The sequence below is a fragment of the Nomia melanderi genome, chromosome 5 (assembly GCF_051020985.1).
Source record: "Nomia melanderi isolate GNS246 chromosome 5, iyNomMela1, whole genome shotgun sequence".
In the NCBI taxonomy this organism is placed as follows: Eukaryota; Metazoa; Arthropoda; class Insecta; order Hymenoptera; family Halictidae; genus Nomia; species Nomia melanderi.
The window spans coordinates 18,381,225-18,408,359 of record NC_135003.1 but is presented as its reverse complement, the minus strand read 5'-3'; the positions used below and the strand labels follow the sequence as shown (position 1 = coordinate 18,408,359).

The 27,135-nt window shown below is 54.9% G+C and overlaps 1 protein-coding gene across 1 annotated transcript in view; it reads left to right on the top strand.

Annotated features, from left to right (window-relative positions):
* Nucleotides 1-4,940: 4,940 nt before the first annotated feature.
* sty (sprouty signaling antagonist) overlaps nt 4,941-27,135 on the top strand; it is a gene marked incomplete at its 5' end in the record, with an annotated part of 37,938 nt that continues 15,743 nt past the window's right edge. Inside the window, one exon of the mRNA XM_031971396.2 lies at nt 4,941-5,307. Within this exon, the coding sequence (XP_031827256.2) occupies nt 4,941-5,307 (367 nt within the window). The remainder of the gene's footprint in view (nt 5,308-27,135) is intronic.

The window sequence follows — 27,135 nt, the reverse complement described above, 5'->3', positions numbered from 1 at the left end:
TACGAAGAGAACCGAGTCTCCCCGACATGTGGGAGAGCCCGTAGTACACACAGAGAGAGAGGGGTGTATCGGTTTTACGACGTTCGATCACCTGAACGAAGATTTTTCAAGCGCCGCGCGAACAGCGGAGCGAAGAGGGAACGCGAACGCGACCCGTCGTCATTCGCGTCGCTATCCTTCAATGAATAAAACTGTCCTCCATAGAGACACGCTCGACCGTCCACGGAAATTTCACTTCGCGCTTCCGCCGCGACCGCTTTCCTTTCCCTTCGGTAATACCTTATGCGGCGAACGTTTCCGAGCTGCTCCACGTTCATTCAGGGAAAAAACGAATAAACACACACTATCGACACGATCCGGATTTCCTCTTGTTTCACGGGGACTTTACGGCGGAGCGTAAAAGCGTCCGGCCGTTCGGAGACGTTTCAGAATCGTTCGCGTCTCGCGTGTCTCGAGGGATCGAGACTCGCGGCCGGCGCGCTATCGGAAAATCGAAATCGGATTTCGACTATTTTTCAGTTTCGATTGCCGATCGTTAACGGCCGCGTCGTCGCCGGTAGTTCGTCGCGTCTTATCGGTCGCATCTTCGAGATTAATATTAGACGATCGCTGCTACGTCGGTGAGGAGACTATTTCTCGAAACTAGTGCTGGGAACAGGAGGTTATGTGCACGGGTAAGTCGCTCGGAGCTTGGACTTTTCGAGGTTATGTACGGCGTGCTTTTCCGCGCGAACGTTTCCAACGGTTCGCTGCGATGAGAGATTTCCCAGCGGTTTCAGCAGCTGTTAAAGCGAAACGGAGCGTTCGTTGTTTACCATCGGAACGATCGTTCGGCTCGGAATCGAAGCGAGTCCGTTTGTCGTCGCGGGAAAAGGCGGTCACGTGATAAGGTGAAAAGAGAGAAAATGGCGCGCGCGCGCGCACCGGGTGTCCCGGTGTGCACGCGTCCGGAGGAAAGTTGGCGAAAAGCGCGTGGGTCCCGAGCGAACAGAAGCAGCCCTGGTCGCACAATACGAGCATGAATGAAGTATCGCGTCTGGCTCGCGGGGTACGGTATACGATGGCGAAGCGAGGAGAGGGCCGAGGAGGGCACCGGCGAGGGGCCGGCGGGGGCAGCGGAGAGATCGCAGGCGTCACGGTGCTTTCGTGGCGGTGAGGTTGCGGCGTTGCGATAGTGTTCGTGTCGCGCGCGCGATCCTCGTCCGCACCCGCGCATTTACGTGCCCTCGCAGTGAGAAACAGGCGTCTGTGGTGAATGCGCCGGTGTGTGGGTGAGTGAGTGAACGCGCGCATATGCAAGTTCGATGCGGGGACCGAGGGCGCATGCGCGGTGCGCGCACCCCACCCACGGATACGACAGGCCGCTGCTCCGCTGTTTGTAACGAGCGGAGAGTCTAGAACGCCACAGCAGCGTCGAGCGCAGCCGGTCTCGGCTCGAAACGAGACAGAACCGTTCCCGCTGCGAGAACGAACGGTATACGGGTATTTCGCTAGAAAAGAAAAAGAGAAAGGAGAGAAAAAAGCCAGCCGGACGTCGCGAGCAGAATAGAAAAGGGAAGAAGAAGGATCGCGAGTGCGCGTCGTTGCTCTCGGTTGTCCTTCCGTCGTTCGCGTACACACCGAGGAACGCGAGAGAGCGGACCGGACGGGGCCGACCGTTCGTCGAGGAGAGAAGTCACACCGCCGCGTGGAAAATTGAAAAAAGACACGAGCTGCTCGCCCCGAGACAAGTTGTCCGCGGGCAGGGAACGCGTCCGTTTCGCTCCGTCTCGAATGTGCGCGATACCCGCTCGTGCCAAGTAACGTGTGTCGCTTTCGAGGTTGGACGTGGGTGCGCAACCGAAAGTGACAAGAACCGATGGATACTATGGTCCGCGGCCGATCCGAGCGTCGACCGGCACCGGGACACGGCCGAACGTGAACAGAAGCAACGGGGAACACAGAGGGAGAGAGAAAGAGAGAGGTTAGAATCGACGAGGAGGAGAAGCAGAAGAAGAAGAAGAAGAAGAGCGGAGAAGAGAGGAGGTCGTGTTGCGCGGTGAGATCGTGACTCCTGGTGCGGGAGTACGTCGACGAACACAGACCCCGGTGATCCGGAACGGAGGACGGCGAACGGAGAGGAACAGGGAAAAGGGAAAAGACGAGAAACCAGCGGAGAAGAGGACACCGGAGAAGAAAAGAGAAGGCGTGTACCGATTGACTGGTGGCCCCGTTGGTCGGATAGTACGCGCCTGGGCTGCTCTCGCACGATCTACACCGGCATGGCCGCCGAGGCCAGCTGAACTTTTTCGTCTCTCTCTCTCTCTTTCTCTCTCTCGCGCACGAGGATCGTTGCTCCCACCCTCTCGATCCGTCTTTCTTCCTCCCTCCTTTCTTTCCTGTTTCTTTTCTCGCTCTCGCGCTTTCCCCCTTCCGTCCTCCACCTCCTCCCCCCCTCCTCCTCCTCCCGGCTGCCCCGCGTATATCCCCCAGCCGGCTGTCTCGTCGTTTCGTCTCTTTTTTTCTTGCTTCCAGCCGACTCGTTCCGACTCTCTTTCCGTTTAACGCGAGAGAGGAGAGAGACCGTGCGCCACGAATACCCAGAGATCTGCTCCGTGTGTAGTATACGTCGTCAGTGTGGTCGGTGTGTTGTGCGGGTCGTGCGCGCGCGCGCGCGGCCAGTCTCTCTGTGTTCGCCAGCCATCGCGGGGAAGCGAGCGGCGGAGGCTCGATCCATTCGAGAAAACCACGGTGAACTCGAGTGAGAGCACGCTACGCGCGTAACTGGAAACACACACGCGGTGGATCCGTCCGCGAGAGTGCCGCGTCCGACCGATCGCAAATATCGCGGCGCGCGCCCGTCGTCGGGGCACCGACTGTCGGTAATCATCGGAGCATTTTCGCGTGGATCGCGAAACGGCGACACGAGTGTCCGCGGCGACGTTGTTTCCGTTGCGTGGGACCACTGTTCGAGGACGAGGGATTCCCGTTGCGCGTCCGCCAACGGGCGAGTCAGTGTTACGCGCGCCCGGTGTCGCCGAGGATCTGCAAGGATCGACACCGGTTACCGATCATCGTCGCGCACCTGTTGTTCCCTCGGGGTGCGCGCAGCTCGCGGTGCCGAGAGTCGCCGTCGTGTATGTCTCGCCGTGAAAAATAACGGCCGGCGAGAGAAAAGGAGGCGGCCCGTATCCGGTTGTTCGGCGAAGCTACACGAGCGTGGAAGGGGACGCGGGAACGGAAACAGGAACAGGAACAGGAACAGGAACGAGAAGAACGCGCTCACGCTCGCACACGCTCGCGCACGTTCGCGCAGGGGTGCGAGAGGAGGCTAGAGCGGGAGTGAAACAGAAGGATGCGCGAGAAGGAGAACGCCGGTGTGTGCCTCCTACTCGTCGCTTTTCCACGGAGGGCAGAACTGTTGTCGGAGGTGCGAGCCGCGTGACACGAATGCGAGAGTGCGAGAGAAAGGGGAGCCACGAACGAGGAGGAGGCGGTCAGAGAGAGAGAGAGGGAGCCAGAGAAAGAGAAGGAGGCGAAAGAAAAAGAAGGAGACCCGTGTGCCGGTGGAAGAGAGCAGCGGCGACGGCGACGGCACCAGCGAGGGCATATATCCGGCCGTGGCATGTGCGCGCGACAAGGACAGACCGAGAAGTGGCTATTTCTGTGGAGCATATAGGGGGCCGCCCGTATAAAATAAGCAGTGAATGAAGGAGCCTGTTTACTGGCAGACAGCCTACGCGAGATTCAGTCGGCTCTCTTTCTCTCGTGCTCTCTCACACTCTCTCTCTCTTTCTCTCTGCCTTTTTCTCTCTTTCTCTCTCTCTCTCTCTCTTTTTCTCTCTGAGTCTACCGCGGCCCGATACTTGGTTCCCTCTCTCTCTCTCTTCGCGCGCCTGCCGGTGACTATACGTGTTTCTCGCTCTGCCTCCAAGAGTACGCATCCCATAGAACGGAGAAAGGAAGAAGAGTGAGAGAGAGAAGGAGAGATACGTAGGAACGAAGCAAGCAAGCAAGCAAGCAAGCAAGCAAGCAAGCAAGTAAGCAAGTAAGCAAGCAAGGAGTAGAGCAGCAGCAGCAGCAACCAGCATTCGTTGCCACGAGACGAGAGAGAGCCCCGTGTGTGGCCAGTGCGCGAGAAGAAGCCGCGGTGTGTGTTCACCGATCTTGTCCTTCTGTCTCGTCTCGTCCCATCCCGTCCCGTCCCGTCCGTCCCGTCCCACCTCGTCCCGCCCCCCTCGGTTTGCCTCGCCTCGCCTCGCCGCGCCTCGTCTAACCTCGCGTCCTCCCGTCTCGTCTCGCATCGTGCCTCGTGTTTTTCTCGACTCTCGTCTCGTACACGGGGAGCAGTCGAGCCACACCGTGCACTGGCGTGCCGCCTTTCGTTCCTCGGCCACGGAAACCGATCGCGAGTTCCGTGCACCATCAGGATTATCAACCTCGCGAGTTTCTTGTTCCTCCGCGTCGCGACTACGTCCCGTTCCGTTTCGCCAACCGTGCGTCAGTCGCTCGTCGCATTTCCGAGAGATATACAAGGTACATACGTATACGTATACGTAACTCGACCGTAGTGTTTACGTGTTGGTTGTGTGACCGGTGACCAGTGCGAACGGCGAACCAGTGACGGAAACGAGGCAGACAACGGAGTACAACATCTTATTTTTCGTCGCACCACCGGCAGAGTCCAACAGAGAGAGAGAGAGACGATTCTCCGTTTCTCTTCTCCGGCAGCTCTGACAGCGCCTCGACTCGGTGAAGTATTAGTGGGCACCTGCGACGCGACGAGGAAGCACAAGGCGCACCCTTGTTCGGTCGTCGGATGAGTTTGTGCGTGACGTTCCAGCCAGGGATACACGGGAACCGTAGCGACCGGTGAAACGGAAAGATAGAAACCTCGAACCGAGACTACGGAGACACGCGGATAGAGTGGAGGAAGGCTCGCGGTGCCAGGGTACAGGTGAAACGGAAGTGCCGAAAGTGTGGATACCTTGGACTACGAGCCGCCCCCGGTGCTGCCACCGCGGCGCCCGCCCTGGCCGTCCAACAGCCCGAGCAGCACCGCCTCGAGGTACAGCGGCCGGCAGCGCATCACCACCACCACCGCCACAACCACCTCCACCACCGGCACCACCTCCATCGCCACCACCACCACCTCCGCCACCACGTCCTCGCTGACAGCGACGGCGGCTACGACGACTACCACGTCGACGACGCTTAGACCGGCGTTCCGAGGCTCAACGACCTCCTCGTCTGCGCGAGTGTCGCCGCAGCCGCCACCCTTGACGCCGCCCCAGTATCCTGCGCCCCCACGGCCCCCTAGTCGAAACGGTGAGTCCACTTTTCCTCTTTATCTATCTTTTTCCGTTGGTCAAACCGAACTTCCGTCCGTTCGGTTTACGTTTGACTTGCGAACATCACTCCAGATTAGTCGAGACTAGGGATTAGCGGTTGACTTCGATTCCTGAGCAGGTTTGTCGTTGGTAGTCGTCGGTAGCGCTCGGATCTACCTCTAACTCGAGACCTGTCGCCTTACTGCTTTCCGCGCCGAGCAATGGCTGCATAGTTGGCCGATCGTTTCGAGGAACCGAGACGCTAGAGGCGTCCCGGCCAGCCTGAAACGCGGGCGACACGGCTTTCGTCTCGCCGCGTTATTTCCGAATAGGATCGCCGCCACGCGAGTACACTGGAAGTCCATTTATCCGAAGGAAATGCTTCCGGATGCTCGGGACGCCTCGGACTCGCGCGGCCGAGCTCTTATCGGAACCACTGCCAAGTGGCACTCCACTTACGCGAACACAGCGACTCTTTATGTACGATCGGGCTGAACACCGAGAGCCCGGTCTCATTCATAAAGGCTAGAGTCCAGCTGTGTATACACGCTGCGACGGATGTCGACGAGTCGCTGGCGAATGCTCCGCGACTCGGGAAGCGTGTCTAAACTTCACGAATTTGACGAGTCCTCGGCGCGAACACCTTCGGGTGCCGCTCGTCGAACGAGTTCTTCGTTAACCCCCTGGTCTATCGTTGGTCCATCGACTGCGGTCGAATTTGTTAAACTCGAGATCTGTTTCTCGTTATTGGAACGATTAAATGATTGGTTAGCAGCTTTCGAGTTTAGACAGCGAAGGGTTAAAAGTTAAACCGTAGAGTCGTCCTCGACGGACACACGATCCCGCAGTTGGTCCCTTGGCGTCACGGGACACGTGTCCCGGTGTGTACACAGCTTTACGCAGCGGCCAATTATTACTCGAGCGAGAGGATTCCGAGTAAATAGGAAATGCTCGGCAGCCGCGGGCTCGGGGGGGAGGAATGGGAGAGGAGGGAGAAAGAGTGGCGACCGTTTCCTACCGGTCTTCCAGTTTCTCGTGAATCGATGTGCTCGTAGCTGCTTCCGGTTTCTCCCCATTGTCTCGACTGGAATCTAATACGCGTGCAGACCGGTCGAGGGCAAACGCGTACAAAAGGTTTCACGGCTTCGAGGGTTACACGGTACACGGGACACCGAAGGCGGAGGCTGGTCCCGTGCGTTCTCCGCTCGTTTCGGGAACGCTGACCGGGGACGGGCTCGCCGCCGCTCCAAAATTACCTAAACTCCGCGTCGTAACCCTAAACAAGAGACTCCGTCGCTCCGCTTCCTCTAAACTCGTCGGATTCCTTTTCAAGAATGCGAAAAGCACCGTCGTCCTCTAACGGAGACTCCGAGCATCTGATTCTCGTAATTTTCTAGAGCGGCGAGCAGATGTTCCTCGATTTACTCGTCGGAATAGACAGAATATTTTCAGCGAGAAACCGTGGAGCGCGAAAGATTAATCGTTGCGCGATTAGGACGGTAGACGGAAGTTGAGATTCCGAATCGTTTCTGGCCGCGAGCGAACGCGGTCGTTGTGGACGGGGCCGCGATCGAGGATCCACGGAGCGTGACTCGTCGCGCGGATTGAGTCACACTACGCTTTCATAGAGGCGAAGCCACGGCACACCGCGAGCAGCAGCACCGGGCTCGGGAGAAGTAGTGAATGAAATTTACCGGTGTAGAAAGTTGCGCGAGAAAGTCGCCCCCGGCCGCCACCTTTCCGCTCGTGACGCCGACACGTCGAGCGTAGCCGCGTTTCTTTCCACCGACGATCCTCGCCGCTCTCCTCCGGCGCGGCCGGCAAAAGGGAATGGCGACCTCGTAGGCGGGCCCGTCCATAGTTTCGCGGAAAGTATTCGCCTGTTCCGACCGCCGCTTATGAATGCGCCTGGGCGTGAATGGTATTCCAGGGAGCAGCGTGTCGAAACGCGGCGACGACCACGTTACACGCGCAAATGCTAATAACGATTTATTTTGTAAAACGGTATTTTTAAAGGGATCTCGCGCTGCTTCTCAGGTCCGTCTCTTAACTCCATGGCTAAACCCACTCGTGGAGGAACGAAACTTCGCGAAGTCTACCTTTCTATCTTACGCCGATCGATCTTCGACCGGTTATCCCAGGATCCAGTGACCTCTCGCGAGCTAGTGACCTTTGAACGACGTTTCCCTGACTTTTCGATCCGCGGACCGACGACAGTTTCACGAACGAGTGTTCCGTAGAAACTAGGATAAATGCTGGGTCGCTTAGAATTCTAAAAGCGACAGGCGCGTGAACGCGGTTTCGCAGTCTATTCATAAGTCCGTTAAATGTCAGAATGATCGCGGTTGCGAGAGGACCGAACCCTGAAGCACCTGGGACGCGATGAATTTTCCGAGATCGAGCGGTGCTCGAAAATTTCCATACGGCGATCGAGTCGGTCCCATCGCTAGTCTCCTCTCTCTCTCTTGGAACGGAGTACGAGGCTCGTACGAGCGCATGCGCACGCGCGCACTCGAACGCTCACCACCACAGACGAAGTCATTCGCTTCGAACGGCAATAGGAATGAATGCCAATCGGTTTGACGTACCTGGAGACTTTGTTGCGCATGCGCTCGCCTCCCTCTCTCTTTCCTCTGGTCTCTCTTTCTCTCTCTTTCTCTCTCTCCCTCTCTCTCTCCCTTTCGTGGTCGCGTAAGAACGTAGCCGGCCGATTTACTGATCGCTCGAGGGGAATCGGTGACTCGCGACCTCGTCGAGCAGTCGCTTTCCACGAAATTCGACGAGCTCGCGCCCGCTGACGCTTTACCCCGAATCGATGAATCGAGAGAGACCTCCGCCGCGATATTATCTCGGGAAACTCTTACTCAGAGTACCGGGAATCGAGATTCCGAGCCGTAACTTGGATATCCGATCGTCGATTAGATATAGCCGGCGATATCTGGGTAATCTTAACTCGTGAACGCGCGCTCGCGAATGAAAGGGACTTCGAAGCGTAGGTTCAGGCTTGCGAGCGCGGGTTGTTCATTTCGACTCGAGATTCTACCTCGGGAACGACGATCGAATGTTGATCGCGGGACGCCTTCGCCGACTGTTAATCACCTTTCACTGGAATCAGCTCGATCGCGATTGTAGATCGGTAATGGCGGTAACCGTGGATCGTTGATTCTACGCAACTCTGAGTTCGGTCTAGCGATAATTCAAAGTTCTGTTTCGGTTCGATTGGAAGGCCTAAGATTCTACTTGGAGAACGAACATTGAATGTTGATCGCGAGACGCCTTCGGCGACTGTTAATCACCTTTCACTGGAATTAGCACGGTTCGCGATAGCCGATCGGTAACCGTAGTAACCGTGCATCACCGGTCTTAATCCGCGCAACTCCGGGTTCCGTCTGGCGACAGTTCGATTCGATTATGGGATTCAATGATCCTTTTGCGCGGTTGAATCTGTCGGCTACTTTTCCATCTGTCGCTCGTGGAAAATGTAATGGCCGTGCAACGCGCGGTGGCACTCGAGCCGAGATATCGACACGGGCGCGCTCGCTGGCTCGCTCGCTGGCTCGCTCGCTCGCTCGTATCGTGACACAGATACACGCACGCGAGTCAGGGTCGGTCTGGCATGAATGAAGCCATGATTTCCACGCATGGCGCATAGGTAGGTGAGTCGAACGACTCGCAGATCCGCGAGATCGACGCGCGGCCAGTTGCTGCTTGCTCGCGTTCCCGATCTTCTGTTCCGCAGTTTCGTCGAGAGCCGGAGAAACCGAGATCCCGAAGCGCGGCCACTCGCGAGAAACTATTATTTTTGCTTGCATAAATCGCGCGTAACGTTGCAGTGCCGGTGTTGGGCAAAAATAGGAAAGACAAAGAAATTTGAGTCGGTATAATTGGCACGGCCGATCGGGAAAGAATTTCGCGCACCGTTTTTCCCGGTGAATTTTTGTGAAACGATAGCATGATGCAACCTGAATTCTTTAATACCTTGCAGTAGGTATACATTAAAGGATACGTTCAATGAGGTAGCAACGAATGTAGATCGGGCGGATACGGTATACTCGCGCACGAAGTTACGAGGGAAAAATTCAGCGCGGGTACACCTGTTTTAGTCGGCTTACGTGGACGCTACGTGATCCAACGAGTGAGTCACCGCATACGTCTCGTTCAGTCCGCGATTCTCGAAGTTCGATTCCGGATGAATGAGGATCCCATTGACGATCCAGCGATATAACGCTGGAAGCACGGCGGAGTCGGATCGCGTTCGAGAGATTAGATCTAACGGCACCGCTAGATACGGGGCGCGTTTTTCATTCGCTTTTTAATAGTTGAAGCAATCGATCGATAGGCGATTTCGCTATCTGCGCTCGACGGAGCCTTGAAATCGGCGATATCGAAAGCCGTTCGGTTCGATTGCATCTGGATTGATCAATAATCGATAAGTTTCTCATTCAGCGGGTCTATACAGTGCGGCTGTCAATGAAGACTGGCATCGTTATCACCTGTTGTATTCGTGAACCGTGTATGTACCAGCGTCGCGGTGCGGTTTCGCAAACACTCGAGAACGATCGAAGCGCGTATCGATCCTCGTCGTCCGATGTTGCTTTCTCGGGTTGCCTTTCGTCGCTTCCAGTGTCGTTAACGAACGGGTGATGCAATTCTCATCCGATACTCGCGGATCGATCGGTGTCTCGTGAATTTCGTCGGAAATCTGCTCGTTCGATCGCGACTCGATCGCGGAAGCGCCGGTCAATGGATCAGCTCCGAATTCTGTTCGTGGATAGACGGTAAGTCGAATTAACGCACGAACCATCGAGTATCCTAACTTTCAGTGATCGTCTTACGCGACAAACGTATTCGTTTGGTTCGAAAGGTTCGAAGAACGTTGGGCAACTAGATGAAAGATTAACGCGCTAACCGAGAAACGCTTACCGTTGTTTGGCAATAATTGTTTAGCAAGAATATCGGCTAACGATCCGTATGATTCGCTTTCGAATTTTCCGTAGCATAGAACTGCGGCGAAGGTTTCGTGTACTTTAAAGAATCTTAAGCGTGCCTCTTCCGCTATTGTCGAGCAGAAAACGATCTCGGTTGCGCTCGGTACGCCCTGCCCGTAACAAGCCGCGTCGGAAGGTTTTCCCTTTGAAAACGTTGCGAAACGTCGGACGATCGTTGCCGTATCGGCAAGCGACCCGCGTCCAGCGTTCGCGCTCCGCGGCGAGCCGGGCCGCGTTTTGTTATTCTGTTTGCGTACGTCATTTCCTGCAAAGGGACGGGAGCGAAGCCGATGACGTAAAAGGCGACGAGGAACGTGATTTTCCGATATATTCCCCGCGCGCTGAATAATTCGAGCCGCGTCCGAGATACGCGACAATGCGATATTCATTATATCTCCGCGATACACGCTCTCGGACAAAAACGATAGCGCGTGATTTATGATTTATGATTTATGATTTACGGGCATCACCGCGCGGTAAACCGATATACATCGGGTGGCTCGGCGATCGTGCCGCGCTGGCCGCGGGAAACGCATACGTACTCGCGCCGGATTTCTCCTCGTCGTGATTGCCCGACGGTCTTTCCTAAGACGACGGCACACGTTGGAAATTAAAACTGTCGTTACGCTGTACGTTGAAAGAATGATCGACGACGCTGCGTTCTTTCGATGGGTGTACACGGACGACCGATTTCGGGATGCAGATCGTTTCAACCTTTTTGTCCGGGAGTGTATCTCCGCTTTGCTTTTCAATTCGATAACGATACGACCGGCGGTAAACCCCGATACCATCTGCCGATATCATCGACACGCTGCTCTCGTCCCCAGAAAGGAAATTAGTCCGGCTAATTACGTGCTCGGAATTCGGTCGCTCCGGGCCCGATTATCTCGCCGCGATACGTTCCTCTAAATGCTCCGTTAAATCTGTATTAACGGTCTTAATGCCGCGTCTTTCGGGAATACGAGATTTATTCGTTGTCCCGAATAGGGAGCATTCGAGGCTGATTCCCGAAGCGTAACGAGCACACGTCGCTCCACGAAATTAAGAGATCGTAACGCTGGCGACCTTTGAACCCCGGCAACTTTGTGAGTAAAATCTCGCACGAAATTCTCCGGCTCGTTATAAAGCGTGGAACTTTTACTGTTGTACCGTGATCTACTTTTACATCATCATCAAACGTGCTGTTTCGAAAATTTTACGCTCGCCAGTCGATGCATCGACTGTCGATTATCCGCGAATTACAATAATCGCGATTAAACGGTGTCATTCATCGGAATAGCTGTTCGACGCAGATCACGACGAGTAGACGAGTCACCGGGCTTGTTTCCGACGTATCTGCCGCTCCGAGGCAAAACAACACGAGTCATCGCGTTTCACTTGCACTTACGCGAGATATTATACCGCTGAACATTTTTACGTATCCCGATTGTTGACTTCGGTGTCGTTGGAATCTCTCTACGAAGAATGAAGCGTTTCATCGCGCTGCGGTTTATCTGGCATAGTATGTTGCTCGCTTTTCAGTAGTAACAGTGAATCAGTCTCGTAAGCCGCGATTAACAACGAGAACAACGATACCGAAACCAGCGTCTCTTTATTCCGTCCAGCGAAGAATGAAACGCGCGGACCGAGGAACGTTCGGCGCGAGGAGAACGTGTACCGCGCAGAAAAAGCATAAATACAAATATTATGCAACGGTGCCGGAATGTTGGACACTCGGATCTCCGACCTACCGTAACGTTTCTCGTCTTTGTGTTGAAAAGCAATCGTATCTCGGCCCGATACTCGATTGCCGATCGTTCGGAGCTGATCCGAAACCGCCGAGAAACTCTTCTAACGCGAGTGCCGTTCGTCTCGGTGGAAACCGGCGTCGCCTTCGCTTCTGTTTCTCCGTGGCTCCGGTTGATACGAAGTTTTTCAAACGGAGCTGCGAGCGAGCAAAGAGAGAGAAAGAGAGAGAGAGGGAGAAAAAAAACCGCCACGATATCGCGTTATCGAATAAATATATATTCGAGACCGTTCCCGAGCAGATTATTCCCCGCGAGAGGGACCAGAAGGAAATCGGCGTGACGTATCGCTTTCTTCCAACGAAGAAGCCTTTTTTTACGTAACTCCGCCGGGTCTCGCGGACACGATAATGCGCGTACCATCTGCATTTCATTCACCGAGAAACGAGGCATTATCGTCGTCCAGCGGCTAGGCCTCCTTCGGACGCGTTCGCACCGCGCCGTGTTTGCGCGAGCTGCAGCGCGAGCTCTCCGCGACACGATCGCCGGCGTTATCTAGAAATGCAAGCAAATACCAGGCGCTCGTGCGCTCGCGCGCGCAAGAAAAAGTCAATCGTAACTGTTGGACCGATGCTCGCGCTAGCGCGAACACACGGAGATCGGATCGCCGCTCCGACTTTGTTCGTGTTTCCCTTTCCCGTTCGTTTTAGAATTCAACGCGAACTCCCGAAATGTATTGTACATATTATGCACTTCGCCTCTCTCGTCCGTGGATCGCAATCGGTCGACTCCTCTCGAACAGTCGCTTGAACTTGAATTACGAAACCTCGATTGTCCCATTTAACGCGTCGAGCGTTACGAAAATCTCGAGCGTTCCTCCACGGAGCTTTTCTTTTTCAGCGAAAAGCAAGAAAAATTATTGACTATTCGGCGTTGCAGTGTTTGCGTTGCACTATCAGCCGAGTTACGTTATTAAACGCTTTGATTCGACGTCGGTTATCTTGCGTGTCACGATTGTTTTCTAATCATTCAGAAGCCTCGGTCGCCAGTGACTGACACGGCGCTTGACGCGTTAATTGGCGACCGAGGCGCATCCGCAGAAATGAATCGTCGAACGATACGAACGAGAACAATCCGGGCAACGTAGATCGCGGGATACTCGTCGGTTCGACCGATCCTCGCGCCGATCGGTCACGGAAACTCTCGCCGGCGTTCGTGAAATTCCGCTCCGCGTTCGGTCGCATTCCTCGATCCTCGAACCCAGAAGATCGCGCGTTTTCGCTCGGCCGTTTCTTATGTAACCCGTCTCGGACGGCTCGGCTCGGCTCGGCTCGGCTCGGGCCGCGTGTGTGGTAACACGGGCTGCAAATGCACGCGGATCATCATCTCCGCGCGAGCCACCCCGTGTCCTTGAGCGACATGTGCCCGGAATAATGAATCGAAGGAATACGAAGACGCGGAGTCGCGAAAGGAGTGGCCGCCGGCATGCGTCGCCGCCGCGCCGCGCCGGTTTCGCTCATCGGCCAGGCATTCCGATTGCGCATCGCTCGCGCATCCTTCTACGCCGCCTCGATCCTCGCTCGCGGATCCAGCGACCGCAACATCCTCCTCGGCCGGCGGAATTTCTCGGCGGACACCGACTGCGCTCCTCGCGTCCGCCTCTGTCGCGATTTGTTCGCGCGCGTCACGGTTTTCATTCACACCGCGAACTTTCTCTGTGCGCTTTCGTTAACCCTTCGCGCTATCTTTAGCCGGGCATTATTTACCGCGCATTCGACCGCTTTTAACACTGGACTCGCGGAACCCGTCGATCTCACGGAAATTGAATATTTCAGGCATTGTTTCGTGACGATTTCCGTTGATTTTAATTATTCCAATTTCACTAACTTCCGCCATCTATATGAACAAACGTCTATGCCTGGCCCGAAATTGCGACTCCGAGAACAGGAGAGTTAACGAGTCGATTATCAAAAGATCGTAGTTCCTCGGATCGATAAATATTTATTCGACTTGTCCGATTATTGACGCGGCTCGCAGTCAGGTTACAGGAATTCCGTTAGTTTTTTATCGAACCCGCGATCTTCATGGAAGAAGGTGCGATAAGAATTTTGAGAATTCGACGCGAGAGGAGGGAGATTTCGAAAGATCGCGCTCGGAATTGAGCGTCCCCCGCGGTCCCGCCGATCGCGGCGCATTCCTCGCGTCTCAATGTCGATCGTGACATATCGGAGCCGCGAGGCTTGCATAAAAGTTCGCGTTCTGAATTTCATATGCGCTCTCTTTCGAAATGCATGCGACTTCCGGTCTGCGCGGCCGATCCGGCTGCGGGTTGAGTAACAGATATTCGTAATGTGCCAACGATCGCGAGCCTTTTCAACTAACGCGCGCGCGAGCGCGAGCGCGCCAAGCCTGTCGACCTATCCCACTGATGTGCCCGAGCCGTGCTCGTAATCGAATCTCTAATAAGGAACGTGACTCGAGTGTTTCGAATTGATTTCATTCGCCGAGAATGGCGCGCGCGGCGCGTTATTGAAACGCGATCGAGGCGTCTTCTGTCGCCGCGCAGAACTCGAACCTTTACGAATCTAGAGAGATATCGCGGCAGAAACAATCACCGTAGAACCGCCGCGATCGCGATGCGGGGGCGATACCATAATGTCTTCCATATGGTACGGTTTTCCACGCCGTGATCCCGATGTGTCATTCACGTATCCAGTGTATAACAGAAAACAAAGGAGCACAGATGACTGTAATACAAGTTCCATTGGAAAAATCGCGTTCTCTCGTTTGGGCAAGCTTCTCGAATCAGCTGTTCCATATTAGGTGCCGTTAACTGGCAATTGCACTGACATCTTCGTGTCTTAAGAAAGCGAAAAAACTCCACTCTTGAAAGCGTTCCTCTGCTTTCTAACCGTTTCTCGCCACAGTCGAACCTATCCAAAAGCTTCGATCATTCTGCAGCAGCTGGAAGCATTCGTTGACACGGTCCCGGTCGCGTACTTTCAGATACGAGTTACCGTGTCCCGCAAAGACGTTGACCGCGGTCGCCGAGAGTCGCGATGGTCGCGGCCGGTCTCTCTCCCGGCTAGCCTATAGATCCCGGAGCCGAACGGCGCTCGAGGAAGAAGAATCGAATCGGTTCGGAACACTTGGGTCACGTCCCTTGCCGGAGCAAGCCTCTCTTCCTCCCCGCTGCCCCCTCGCGCTCCTCGTCGATTTTCCTTCTCTCTCCCGCTGCGGCGTCCGCGACACAAGAACACCGCCGCTACGCTATCTCGGTGTTTGCCAACCCCGTTATCTCTCGTTCCGTCCGTCTTTGATCTCCTCTCACGCTTTCCCGTGTCTCACTTCCTCCCTCTCTGTTCCTCTCCGCCGGATCGCGCTCCGTTTCCTTCTCTCTCTCCGTCTCTCTTTTTCTCTCGCACCCTCCCCTGTTCTCGTCATCGTTTCATCAACTCGCTCTCCTGCTCGGCTGCCTTTCGCACAAGCACCGAACGCAATCTACGATCATCGTTATGTGCTGTCGCCGCGTCATATCCGGTCTGCCCGATCGGGCCGCCCCTCCCCCGCCGTCCCCTCCTCCGGCTCTGCTCTCCTCCCTCCGTCCGAACAGCAGCCGCAGCTCGTAATGCTTCTCTTTTCGGTCTTCTCGCCGGCGAGCCGCTGCTCCGGACCGATCTACGTCGTTGTCCGCGACCATTATTCCCTCGGTGCTCCCTTTACGGACGTTTTTCTCGTCGTCGGATCGTCGACGCTCGCGGGATTATTGTAATTAGCGTGCGTGCCCGCCACCCTTGGAGCTCGCGCGACGAGTTCCGCTGGCTTCGAACCGTTCCCGATCGCGCTTGCTAGATCGGCTATCGGGGAATCGGTCGTGCTCCAAATGGAAATGACAATTTCACTTCGGTGAAGCATCGACGTTCGTCTCGAAAGGGTTAGCAATCGGAAGTTCATTAGAAATATTCCACGTTCCCCATTGCGACACACGCGACGTTCTTTGAAACTAATCAATCGGAAAACCTGCAGAAACGAAGGAACTTCGCTCTTTTTCTATTATTTTACATATCGAAGTTACACGAAGCTTCATATTATACGTAAAACTCGAGAATTCTGCTCCGAATGAAACGACGAGAGTCACCTCTCGAGCGCAAAGGGTTGATAGTGGCATTTAAAGAAGCGCCGAACGAACCGAAGACCTCGGGAGGACGGTTTCGAAAGAGTTTTTCTGCGGTCTCGGTCAGTCTCTGACCCACATGGGCGCCCTACGTTTCGCCGTATCGCGCGGGACGGCGCACCGCTTATCTCCCGAACGGTTTTACGAATTGGCCTGATAAAGGGGCGGCCCGGGCCGCTGTCACGACGATACACGTCGGGAATCGAGGTGCGCGACCTCTGCCGAGCCGGGAACGAGAGCCGCGCGGCTCCGTTTTCCTTCTGCTCTCTCGCCTACTCGCCCCCTTTTCTCTGTTCCCGCCGTCTCTTTCTCTCCGCCGCGCGCTCTTTTCCTTTTCCGCGCCGGTGTGCGCCGCTGGCCCGTGCACGTGGTCCGGACCACGAGGTACACCATTGGCACACTCCGCGGAACTCATTTGTTTCGCGGCCCGGCTCGGCAGGCTCAGTGCTGCGCTTTTCATTCCCGCGGGTAGATCGCGTGCTCGGAGAGATATTCTCCGATGAAACTGATTCGCGTCGAGTCCGCGCTGCAACGGAGCCTGTTTCGCGTTCGATTCGCTCGCCCCGCAGCTTCCAAGTGGAATTCGACGAATACAAATGTCGGTTTACCCTTCGCGCACGAGGATTCTCCGAAGTGTACAGAACCTGCGGATTCTGGCAAATTAGACGTGGAACGCTTCGATAATTGAGAACAAGGAAACTATGCATTGATTTATGGCTGTTTCGGTGGTGAAATCATTTGTTTGCAGCTTCTGTTCATTCTTTCGAGTCTAACCGAGATATTCCTTTTCCGTTATCAACTCGTCGGTGTACGTGACTTCGCGAGGCCTGCGCCGAAACTCGCAACGTAGGATCTATCGTCCATAAACGAAGCTCCGGACTGTTAACGCGTTGATCGCCGCGTCAGTCACCGACGATCGACGCTGCCGAATTATTCGACAACAATCGTAACGTGCAAGATAACAGACGTCGAATGAAAATGTGTAACAACGTAACTAAGCCGATAATCGCGCAACGCTACGAAGGAATATGTCTACGGATCGGGATTTCCGTGGCGCTTAACGCGTTAATCGCTGACGGCCGATCGTTGCCACGGAGAGATGACGTAGCGTGGAATGCGTCGAATTCGGCGGGATGTTTACGAGGCGAATAGCGCGAAAACATTCGGCGAGCGCGGATCAACGAGCGCGGATCAACGAGCGCGGAAAGAGATCGCGCGATAGGCCCTAATCTATATCGAATTTGGTTATCGTCGCGACACCGGAAGCTGACTCTTCAACTCCGCGATTACGCGGCACGGTATCGCCGCCTCGCGTCCCGGCGACCGCAAATAAGATTAATGAAAATTACTCGCCGCGGAACGCGCGCGCGGCAAGCGTAAAACGGTAATTGGCCGATCCTCCCGATCGATGGACGTTCATTAATACCGGATCGAACTCCTTCATCGCATTCCGCGTGTAACCTAATAACATTCCAAACAATAATAATCCGATTTTACTGGCCGCGCGCGATCGTTCAAGCCGCGGACGAAGGAATGAAAGGGTGAATATTTATGCCCGCGCGATATCGTGTAAAACAACGCGTTCCAAACGGCATTGTTATTAAATCAAGCCCAATCAAACGCGATAAAACCTGGAAAAGGAGCGCGCGCGCGGTCGCCGATCGGTTACCCGAGATTTAACGCGACTTTTATTTCGCTTTCGACTTATCGAAACGCGCGCTCGATAGAAGGAACGAGTTCTCAAGCGGCGACTCTGTTTCTCGCTCGTAAAACAACGCGGAAGGGACTCGCGCGCTCGCGTCAATGTTCACTCGAATGTTCCCGATCTTCGCGCATTCAATTCGACGAGAACTCGCCGCGAGGTTTACCACTTTTTCTACGATCCGCGGGCCAGCGGCGCTCGGAAGCTTCGAAACTCGAAGAGTTCGGAACTCTTGATACTCTCGAGGGGAAACTTTGAAACTCCCGAAGCTCGGAAAGTTCGAAACTCTTGACACTTTCAAGGGAAAACTTTGGAACTCTCGAAGTCCGACGATCTTCGACTTGGAGACGGTCTCGAGGAAGATGGAACCGACTCGGAACTAGGATTCGAACGGCCACCACTAGCCGCGCCGGGAACGGAAGGCCCGGCGCGGCCCGAGGGCGAAACGCGCGCGGAATACCTAGAGCTATCTATTCCGCCTGGTCTACTATTATTACTCCCGTGAAAATTCGTGGTCCTGAAATAACTCTCGGATCCTCTTTCTCCGTCCGGCGTGTCTCTGTTTCGGTCCGCGGCCGGCCGGCCCGCTCTCCTACGCCTCCTCGACTGTTCTTTGACTTTTCCCTGGCCGTCCTTGAAGGGAAGGGAACGTTGACCCTCCCGACCGTCCATCTGTCCGTACGCGTCCGCTGCCCCCCGTGTGCCCATGTGTCCACGTCTCCGTGCGTCCGTCCGTCCGTCCGTCCGTCCGTCCGCCCATCCGTACGTACGTACGGTCGTCTGAACGTGGTTTCATTCAGAATGCGATGCCAGCGAGATCGTTGCTCGACGCTACCTTTTTTCCGCGCGACTCGACGCGCCCCGCTGCGCCGGACGGCTCGCCGGTGACCCTAGGAGCACGACGCGATCGATAAACCCGGTCTTTCCATCGTTTCTAATAATAGTAAACTCGCTCTTTGCCGACTATATTCTTTGGAGAACTTTGCGACCTGCCGTGGTCCATCGTTATTTCCATTGGTTTTTCCGTTAGGTCTTGGTTTAGTTTAGTCGCTCGGCTTCGTCTAGACTTCTAATCGTTTCGTCGGTGTTTCACTGAGTAGACGACGACCTTTCGAACTGGCTAACCGAGAAACGTCTGTAAATGAAGAAACAAAGTTTCACTTCAATATTCCACGTACCGACGCGTCGGACGAAGCTTAACGCTGAAACCACCGAGCAGATTTGAGATTCCCCTGTAGATACTCCAACGGTGCATCTCCGGAGGCTTTAGATCTGGTATCATTTTAATAATTGTACGAAGAAACCAGGAATTTTTAGCTATGCGGTAGTTTTAGTGTCAATGTACAGAAGACTTGTATCGAACCGAAAGTGGTAACCGAGAGTCGGTCGGAGACCGCGAAGGGTTAACATCCATTGCCGAGGGGAAAAAACGATACAGCCGCGATGCTTGCGTTCGAAATAGGTTTCCAAAGACGCGAGGAGAGAACACGGTGTCGGCGGCGGGCCGGGTCGGGTCGGGCCGGGCCGGGCCGGGCCGGCATTTCACGAGACACGGCTCGGAGTGTGGGTCGGCCGTGCGTGGGCTTGTATTTATATATACGCGCGAGCGGGAACACGTAAACTCGCGTACGTGACCGCGCATTTGATATCCGGATTTCTCCGGGCCCACGTTCGGATAATCAGCCAGCCGTTTTCAGCGCAAAATATTCAACGCGTCGCCTCGTATTTTTCGGACGAGCTCCGGAACGGCTTGTCCCCTCTTCCTCCTCGTTATTAACGCGCGCACGCCTTTTAACTCATAACATCCATCCCCGCGCGGCTCCGCCACGCTCGTTTCTCCCTTTTATTTCGTCGCGCGCCTCCCTCTCGTCGATTTCGAATCTCCCGATGGTCTCATCGCGAACAGTCGATCGCGGCAAATCGGCGGATCTACGGAGTTTCCATTGGGCAATCGCGTAGCTCGCTTTCCAATCGGAACTAGATCCACCGAGCAGACAAATCGGAATTTCGAACTTTTCTGTCGAAACTCCGATACTTCGCCTATCGCGTCTAGTTCGTTGCGTTTGCTAAATCCGTTTCGAAAGAGGAAGAGGGAATTTAACGCTTTGTAAGATGAAATTTAATCGGCTGTTTCCAAAGAATCTCCGTCCGCAAAGGTTTCGAAAATGGAGTTCTATTCGAGTTACTTTGTCCTCTCTCACCGCGAGCGCTGCTTTCGAAAGTAAAACTCGCGACGGACTTATCCCACCAACACCGTGTCCCAGCGTTGAACGTTCGAAGGCTGAAGCCCGTTGAAAAGCAACAGTCCCCGAAAATCCGTCTCGAGACAACCGTCCGAAGGAGATCGGTGTTCGGGGAAGGCCTCGAGCAGAGGAATCGCGTGGACAAACGAACCCGCGGGAGGACTCGGTCCGATCGGCGGCTCGCTCGGTTGCGAACACGCACAATCAGAATTCCTGGCCGGCGAATGATTTCACGTGACGCGAATGTGGTAATACCGGCTATAAATTTCCATTCCGCGAGCCGCGCAATTACAGCTGAAATCGCTAACGAACTTTCCTCGGAGAGGCCGGCGGAGTCGCGGCGATCGCGACGACAACCGAGGGAAGCGAGAGGGAACGCGGCGAGGAGGTTCTCGGACGAGCGACGAGTGGGTGGTTGGACTAAGATTCCGGCCATATGGTGTCCACATTCCATTTCTCGTGTGCCGGGGGGACCGCGACGCGCGTTTCCTCTCTCGTTCTGCCTCCCAGCTCGCGGACACGCGTGCAGTTCAGCCTCCGTCAGCGGCGCGCGAGGGAAAGAAGCGCCGCGAGTAGCCGACGGTGACGGCTCGAGCTTCCCTGAAATCGACCTTTCTTTTCGCCTGAGAACAACTCGCAGCGGCTCGCACTCGCCGCAGAGATCTGCCGGGGCGTCAGCCTGTTGTCGACTGTAATACCCACCGGTGGTACAAGACTCGCCGACGAACACTCGCCACGGACATCCGATCGGTCTTCGACGCGTCGCCGAGGAGGAGCTCTTCGGCTTCGAATCTACGGAGAAAGCGTCTCCGAGTTCGGCTGACGCGGCGGACCGTCGGGAGGAAACGATAATAACCGGAATCGGTGAAGAGGGCGGGGATAGCGAATAAGCGATCGATTGTCCCTCGCCGGAGCCCTGGGTCCCGTTCGAGAGGGTGGTCAGGTTAATCACCGTCGTAAATCACGGTAGCCGGTCGCGCGCTCTCTTCTTTTCTTCCGAGGCGATACCGATCCCTGTCCCGAATGATTTTATTGCGCTTCGAATTTGAAACCGATGCCGGGCGAAGGTAACAGGCGCGGGGAGAGCTGGTGTTGCAGGTACGGGGACCCCGAGGAACAGGTAACGCAAGGTGGCTGCGGAACCCGGCCGAGGAACGGGCCACGGGCCGAGCGGCGACGCCTCGCGGAGCTGCCATTGTCTTGTCTCCTCTGTCCCCTGGCCGTCCTTTGTCAGGAAATTACTCGTTCCGGCGGGTTCCCCGAAATTTCTGCCCCCGTGTCATCGTAAACGACCCACCCGCTCCTGATCTCTACCTAGCCGGGGGCTTCGCTCGTTAGAATCCGCTGCGAAATCCGTCGAACTCGATTGTCTCTCCTTCGTGGGGGTCTGCTCTCTGTCTGGCGTCGAGCTGCTTTGCCAAAAGGAAGCCTCGGGCTTGCGAGATTCTCACCGGGGAATCGGTTGGCTGGCTTTGATCGTCGCATTCTCGCGAGATCGTCGCGCTGTATCTGCTCGTATCTACAAAACACTGCCCGATCGAATACGGTCAAGCGATTAAACCCTTTCTAATACCGATTTTCCGATTTTCCGTTATCCAGAAGAAACGCGCGCAGAACGAATAGGGAATGTTCGATGCTCGGTCTCCGGCGAATTATTACCGCGCGGTCGCCGCAGTCGCGACAGGAATGACGAGGAATCGTTTATGTCTGTGAAATTATCGGGAAGCCGTACGCCCGCATTAAAATGTTCGGGATTAGATTTAATTAACAACGCTGTTTGGAAGACGCTGGATCTCGGTCATCCGTATCATCGTTATCCCCCTTATTTTATACGGTAGACTATTAAAGGAAATATCGTTCCTCCTCTTTCCTCTTTGTTCGTTTTAACGATCGCGCGTGCAATAAAGTCGGATTATTATTACGATCCGCTGTTACGAATCGCGTTACGCGTTCCAGCGGAATTATTCGTCGCCGGACGAACGCGAGCTCCCCCGGGGACGGCGAAACGGATCGGTTTCCGAGTTGAACGATAAAACCGTGCCGTATCGAGTCACCGTTAGTTCTCGGACGCGGGCATCGATCGATCTTCGTTCAGCCGAGCGGCGCGGGACTCGAACCCATCCGTTTCTGGAACCGGCCGATCGAAACGAGCCCGGCTCGTTTCCTGCTTCCCGGGAAACGCCGCCCGAAACGCGTTTCCGCGAAACCGGCCGAACCGAGGTCCCACCGAGCCGGCGTTCCATTCGGGAACGCGTTTCACGGAACACCGGAAGCGGCGAGTGTCCGACCTACCGTCGCCGATGGGGCTCCCTTGTTTCCGCGCCGTTTCGTTTACGCGATCGATCCCGTTCACCTCGCGTCCTTTTCACCTGTCGTCCAATGCCCTTAGTCTTTTCACCTTCGTTGCGAATTAGAAACGGGAACACCTCGTTATCGGTGAATTTCGACTGAACAAGTTCGTTAACACAATTCTTCCTTTCTTTGTTAATTAGTTGACTCTCGAGTTCGATCAAGATTTCATACTCTCAGATCGTTAATATTTGTTTCTTTACGATACTAAGACTAAAGAACGACCATCGCCATCGTCTGCATCCACGAGCATTACAGATATTTACGCGTCGACGCTGAAACCGAGCACTCGAACTAGTCATCGAAACTTCCTTTATAAAAGCGTCGAATCGTCCCCGAGCGAAATCAGGAATCGCATTAACGTCGTCGATCGATTCGTCTCGCGGCGATCGCGAAATCCGAGTCCGATAATCCGAGAGAGCCGTCGGAGGAGGAATTCGCGGCGAAGCCGGATTTACGGCCGATCCGTTGGCCGAGATTTGCGAGCGTATTAAGCCCCGGTACGCGACGATTAATTTTCCGCGGCGGCGCGGCCGCTCGCTCGTGCCTCTAGTCAAAACAGAGCGATCCCGCGGACGAGTTTGGCTTGTCAGGGCGAACCGGAGGCCCGGCTCCGGGGCAGAGCACACATCTGTCGTAACGTTTTCGCCGCGTGGGGCGTGTGTGCGCGGCCCGTCGTTCCCTGTCGCGCGGCCCCGGCAAAAAGACGCAACATCCTGGAAAACGGCTACGCAACTATGCTTCTTCATTTCCTTATTGTATCTGCCGAGTGTCGTTGCTCTCTTTCCGTTTCGCGTCAGCTGCGGCCGCACAGTCCGCGCCAAAACCGTACAGTGTCGTGCAAAAGCTCGTCGTTGCTCCGATTTCTCGCGTTCAGCTTGTCGTCTGTCGCTCGGGAAAAAGAAGGGAACAAACAGAAGCAGTCGAAGACCAGGCCGAAGGGGGACACTGTTAGAAGAACGGAGACTAACGAGGAAGGAGAGTCAATGACGCGCATACAAGATCTTCCAGACGATCGTATTGCATTTATTGCGATGAAAAACTTCTCCGCTCACCTTCGAAAGATTAGATTCAAGGCGACGATTGCGAAGAGCGTCTCGAAAACTGTGCCGACAGAAGTGGCGTAACAGGACGATATGTCAGTGTGTCAACAGTTGATCTTGTTCTTATTGAATTGTATAACTTCCGACTAAACGAAAGGCTTTTGCAAAAGATTGATTTTAACTATTAGTCTTTCGCTGCTGAACCTGAACTCAACTCGCCACGGTTTACTCTACAAGATATTTGACAATCTCTTTTGCCAAACTCATTGTATTACTTCAACCTTAATTCAGTCGTGGACTAGCGAAAATGAACACCGCATCGAAACGCGATTAGGCGTACCGCGTTCGCTAATGCCAGCCTCCGGCCGCAACTTCCGTTTCCATTCGCATTTCACTGTAGAAACGCGTCGGCGGAAAGTTGAAGAAACGCTGTGAAAAGAAAAGGAACGAACGAAGAGAGGGAGAAGTCGCGCGGCGGCGCGTTTCCAGTCGCAGACAATGCTGTGAATGGGGTTGAGCGAAATGCTGGAAAGAATTCGCACCTTTCGAGCGCGTTACCTTCGTTCTGGGACGGGAAGCGCTCCTCGCGGGGCGATCCGTTTCCCTGCGAGATCGTCGAATTCGAAATACATTCGTCCGTTCCCTCATCCCCCGTAAAACGTTATCGACGATAGTCGCGGCGAAGCTCGCTTAGATCTGACGTAAGCGAATTCTGATTCAACTATTACATCTTCCGTTAGTCACGTATTACATAAATGACTATTTTAGATTGGTTTCAACTAGCTGATTTCAGTGTTTCCACGGTTTCGATACGCTTTCTTAGAAGCACGCGTCGACGGAAAATTCTGGCGCAGCTAAAGGTTTAATTCGCGCGCGATCTATCTTCGTGTCAGTCCTGCAACGCGATATTTCGTCGGGAAGCGACGAATAGTTCCAACGATAAAGCCTTCCGAGCGTAAAGGATTAACCGAGGCCTGCGCCGTGGTATAAACGCAGGTTTACTCTCGCCTAGACGGCCACGCGCGGACGTGGAAACGCGCAGAAAGCTGGCGGAGAGGATCGAGAAAGCCGTTTCCACGGGTCTCGAGTCTCCGGCGTTCGCGGTAGAATATTACCTGGAAACGCGTCGCGACTCCCCCTCACGAATTACGATCACGGAGAAGGCTCGTCCGCCTCCCTCGTCGCCGCGTATCACGCGTCCGATCGATCCGCGGCGAAATCTCCGCGGGACTTCGCCCGAAGGAATGCTCGCCGCGTCGCGGAAACCTTCGGAAACCCGAGAGAAAGCGATCCCCGGTTCGCGGAAACGGGGAACAATGTTAACAATGCCGGCGTTCGCATCGATGCCCCCCCTTCCCGCCCGCTCGAGGGTCCGCGCGCGCTCGGACGTCGTGTTGCCTGCCGAGAAATTGGAATAATTCCGATGTAAACGCGAGAAATGACGGGTGCCGTGTTTCCGGCGGGCTCCTCGCCGGCGCTCGACGCGCGCTAGTGAAAGGTTACTTGCGAAATTGTTTTCAATGTTCGCTGAAACGGGGCCAGCGCCGCGATCCGGATGATACGTCGAATTTGAAATTTAAATCTCCGAAGGATACGAACGGTCGAGTAGACGTTCGCCGAGGTGTCTGCTCGTTGCAGGCTTTTTCTACTCGCCGTGAGGGTGCAGAAACGCGTTCGAGCAGCAAAGTTACCGTGTCGGCTCAACAGCATCGCGGCCTCCTCGTTTCTCGTCTCGGTGACAATTGAAATTCGCGGACGGCGTACTCCAGGGGAACCTCGACAGGATGAGAGCAAGGATCAAAGCTAGCCTAGCGGTTCCGAGCGCGAGCGTTCCTCGCGTGAACCGGCCTCCGCCATTGATAGAAAACCTTGACTTTGCCGCGAAATAGGTGTTCCCGTTCGGCGGTAGCCAGGGGGGCAAAGCGAGCGCAGAGAAAGATATAGAGAGAGCAGCTAGCTTTGTGCCGGACGACTATAGCAGACGCGCGCCGCCTTAGAATCGCGCGATCTTGACACAGCGGGAAGCAGAATTCTCATTAAAATAACTTGACGGAGCGCGTCTCTAATTTTACCGGGGCTCGCGTGGACGGGCTTCGTGACAGACACGGCCCGTTGAAAGAAAAATATTTTGGATCGCTGTCAACTCTCGCGGGCCGCCGCGTCGCCGTCAACTTTTACCGTTTCGCTCCGGTTCGACGCGGAACGACGCGCCGAGGAAACGGAGCGGGCCGGAGCTAGCTCGAGTCTTAGTTCCGAGGCGATTCGATGTTTTCACCGGTGCTCGGATGCGACTGGGAATAGGATTCGAGGTCCTGCTGCTCTCGAAAGGTCTCGAATTGGTGTGTTGGCCTTCGAACCTTTCGACCGTGTCATCTTCCGAGCACTCGCGCAGTTCGCGACGAATGGAGAACGAATATAGAAAACACTGTGCAACGATACGTTTCGATATTGCATAGTTTGACAAATGAATCTGAACTCGAGTCGGCTGGTCGTCCCGGTTGAGATGTCGAAATCGTTCGAGACACTCGAGAGTTAGAGGTTATCGAGTTCTACTCGAAGCGATTCAAATTTTTCGCTTGCACGTACTCGAAACGATTCGATAACCCATCGCTAGCCGGAACGGAGAACCGGACGCTCGCCGTTTCTCTCGGCGGGCAGATCGCCGCGCGGCTTTCCTCCACGGATCATTGTGTAATTGGGTTTCGGCGGATGTGCACGCCGACGCTCTCCGCGCGCCTCGGTCCCCGAGGAATCGGAAACGCTCGAAATAAACCGGCCGCTTTGACGTTCGCTGACTCGCCGCGCCGTTCGTTCTCGCGACCGTGTCACGCGTTCCTGAACCCATTAACGACGCTCGAGCTAACGACTATCGATCCACGCTTCATTCACCGAGCCGAAATCACCGTTCAAACCGTTCGTATTTCGGGAACGTGGAAATCATAGTGGACGGTGCTAGCTCGTACGAGACGCTCTCGTCGATCTCTTGCCAGATGTTACTCCCGGTGCACCGTTGCGTTCGTATTTCGGGAATTGCAACTGAATGAACGTTGACGTCCAGTCACATCGGCGTTCGATTCATTTCCGCGATTAACCCGTTTCAAGAACTCGACGAGTATCGATCCGTTTCAAATCGAATCGAGTGATGTCTTTCTACTAGTAATCGTAGAATTCCATAGCAAACGTAAACGTTCGACGAGCGTGAAACTCGGACAGGAAATCACGGGACAAGTGGTCGAACGTCTGCTTTCCTCGTGAATCTTCTCGATCGCCGTCCGAGAGGAAGAATTCTCGGAAAACGTAATATCGGAGCTTCCGGTGAGAGACGCGGAAAGGTGGCAGAGACAGGATGTTGTTATTATTATTCGTAAACGATCCGTGGGTCCGAAGGGGCTGGCCGACATCGCAGCCGCGGATCGGAATTTATTTTATATAGAAATTTCTTAGCGCACAGATGTTTGCTCGGAGGCGAGCCAAGCCCTCGTCAAAGTTTACTTGGCTGTTCTCGCTCGCTTCGCTTAACGTTCCTGCGCGCGGTTGTCTTTCTACGCTTCAGTAGCGTATCCCCGAGGCCGCGAGACCCTGTCCGGAACTCGCGGAAATCGC